Source organism: Cynara cardunculus (genome assembly GCF_001531365.2).
Source record: "Cynara cardunculus var. scolymus isolate 2C chromosome LG 13, CcrdV1, whole genome shotgun sequence".
In the NCBI taxonomy this organism is placed as follows: domain Eukaryota; kingdom Viridiplantae; phylum Streptophyta; class Magnoliopsida; order Asterales; family Asteraceae; genus Cynara; species Cynara cardunculus.
This window is the reverse complement of record NC_037540.1, coordinates 13,780,854-13,783,401: the sequence shown is the minus strand read 5'-3', so window position 1 is coordinate 13,783,401 and position 2,548 is coordinate 13,780,854. Positions and strand designations below refer to the sequence as shown.

Sequence of the window (2,548 nt, the reverse complement as noted above, 5' to 3'; positions counted from 1 at the left end):
TTTCCATTGATAAACCAAATTATTAATTCCAGTAACGTTCCAATATTTTTGGAGGTTTTGTTATATTTAAAACTTTTGATTACATTGTATAAATGAGATAACAGTAAATATACGTTATGAACAAAAATAGGCTAAATGTAAAACGATTAACAATCTGAAACTAAACTTAAACCCATTAATGATTTGAACGTAAAACCAAACAATTAATGATTTGAACCTAAATAATTTCGCCATAGTTTTATACAGGTTGATAAAAGTGGGCCTTAAAATTTCGAAGGCTTCGTTCAAAATCTCACATTTAACATGCTAAAGTACACCCCTCGTTAATTCAAAGACTTCTAGTCGGCTGGTACTCGTTCATCTAAACAATCACCAGTTTTGGTCATATCATATATATATTGGATCAATGGGTTTGCTATTGTCAATGACTCCATAACCATTTGGCCTTCGTTTCTCTCTCTAACTCGTGTGAAATACATTGAAAGATCTTGGTTTCATCTGTTTCAATTAAAGGTTTATGCATCAAGAAAGGGTATATGGAGCAGTATTTTGATGAAACTGAGACTGGAAACAGCTTTAATGGAGATGATGGAGCCTGGAAATCTACTGCTAAATCTGTCAATAAACCGGAGAGAAGTTTTTCCGGCGGCTTTGACTGCAACATCTGTCTAGATTCCGTCCAAGATCCGGTGGTGACACTTTGTGGCCACCTCTACTGTTGGCCTTGTATTTACAAATGGATTCATCATCAAAACACTTCTTCATCTGATCAAACCCTAGAAAAGAAAACTCCACAGTGTCCCGTATGCAAGACTGAAGTCGCCCCAAAAACGATGGTCCCATTGTATGGTCGTGGCCAGCAGGCTATCAATCCTGGTACTGAAGAAAAGTCTCCAGGTTTAGAAGAATTGGCGATCCCACGGAGGCCTCCTGCGCCAAGATACGGAGTCCTAGACGCAGAAGCTGGTTCACAGCTTAGTCGTCGTCGGTTTCACCAACGAGCACCGCCACCTCTAGCTATGCCCGTGCCTGATCTAACCACCATGGTGATGAGTCCTAGTCCCACCATCAATATGCTCGGAGAAATGGTTTCCGGGAGGATTTTGGGAGACTTGGAAACTCCGTTGTTTGCTAGTCCCAATTCGTATAATCTAGCCGGGTTGAGTACTCGACGAGCGAGAAGGGAGGCAACACAGGCTGATCGGTCGCTTAGCCGAATATACACTTTCTTGTTTTGTTGCATAATATTTTGTCTTCTCTTGTTTACATGAAAACCCCCTTTTTGTTGCTCTTCTTCTTAAAGCCCCCACTCTTTCACCTTCCATTTTTGGTCCCAGAATTGGTGCATGGATGATCTGACGTTATTGGTCAGATTTTTTTAACTGTGGATGTGCGTATCAGTTTGTATGCCACGTGGTATTTTTTTTGTGGGGGGTTGTGAGGCATGAGCATAGCCTTCCAAGATGTGATTTTAATCCTATTTTTCAGAAAGGTGTTGCTTAATTAATGTACACTTTTTAGTGTTAACATCCTATTTTCAAATAGGTAGTGCTTAATGAACACTTCTTTTATGTTACTTTATTGTTTTTTTTTTAAATATAAACCACCATTTTGATGGTGATGTGTGTATGTGAAAAACAGTACTTTTTAAGGTAAGGTAATAATATTAAGGAAAAAAAGGAATGTACAAAAACATAAAAGCTACGAATTTTGGAAGGAGGAGAAAACAAGCGAACACCCGACAAAAGGAAAACAAAAACGTAAAGAATAAACCCACGACTAGACTAAACCGGATGTAATGAAAACGAAACACGACTAACCGAACAACAACGAAACGAATCAGTGCTTAACGACCACATTCACCAAAAATCACCAACGTGTTGACGGTCATTGTAACATCCAAAATTTAGCCATCTTGATGAGGTTAGAATCTATCTGTACTTTCTTTTCCCAAGGTAATAAATTTGTTTTTCCTTGAGCAACTTAGGTATGAGATGCTTGGTGATGCTTTAAACTGAAGTAAATGTGTTCTAGGATGAGAAACAAAGTGAAATATGGGTTTCATATTGTTAATTGAATATAAAAATAAATCTTGAATGTGATATTTAATATTTATTTTTTATTGCATCAATTAATTTTTTTTTCTATTAAATTGATTTTTTTGCATTAGTAAAAAATATTTTTTATTGTGGTAATTTGTATTTTTTTTAATGTTCAATTTGATATCTGAATTAAAAAACAAGATTTAAAATGAAAAATAGATTTTATTGCATTAATTTTTGGAAAAAAAAACGAATTTTAGTTATTTTTCTATAATTATTTTGCAAGTTGGTTCCCCAAAATGAAGATTTTGAAAGTTGGTTCCCTAAAATAGGAATCAGGTGCAAGTTGGTTCCCTAAAATGACGATTTTGAAAGTTGATTCCCCAAAATAGGAATTAAGTGATAGTTGGTTCCATTTTGGTGCAATTTTCCCTTTCAAGAATGTGAATGTTTGGTGATTTATTGTACAAATGAATATTTTTGATATAAATGTATTGTTGATCAAA

The 2,548-nt window shown here is 35.4% G+C and overlaps 1 protein-coding gene across 1 annotated transcript; it reads left to right on the top strand.

Moving 5' to 3' along the window:
* Positions 1-442: 442 nt before the first annotated feature.
* On the top strand, positions 443-1,391 carry LOC112525828 (E3 ubiquitin-protein ligase RMA1H1-like). Its single transcript, XM_025136110.1, has one exon. The coding sequence runs from the start codon at positions 537-539 to the stop codon at positions 1,269-1,271; it is 735 nt and encodes a 244-aa protein (XP_024991878.1). The 5' UTR covers positions 443-536; the 3' UTR covers positions 1,272-1,391.
* The last annotated feature ends 1,157 nt before the right edge of the window (positions 1,392-2,548 follow it).

Bases quoted from the DNA above. Each gene is read 5' to 3' on its own strand.
- LOC112525828 (XM_025136110.1), top strand. From the start codon at position 537: ATGGAGCAGTATTTTGATGAAACTGAGACTGGAAACAGCTTTAATGGA.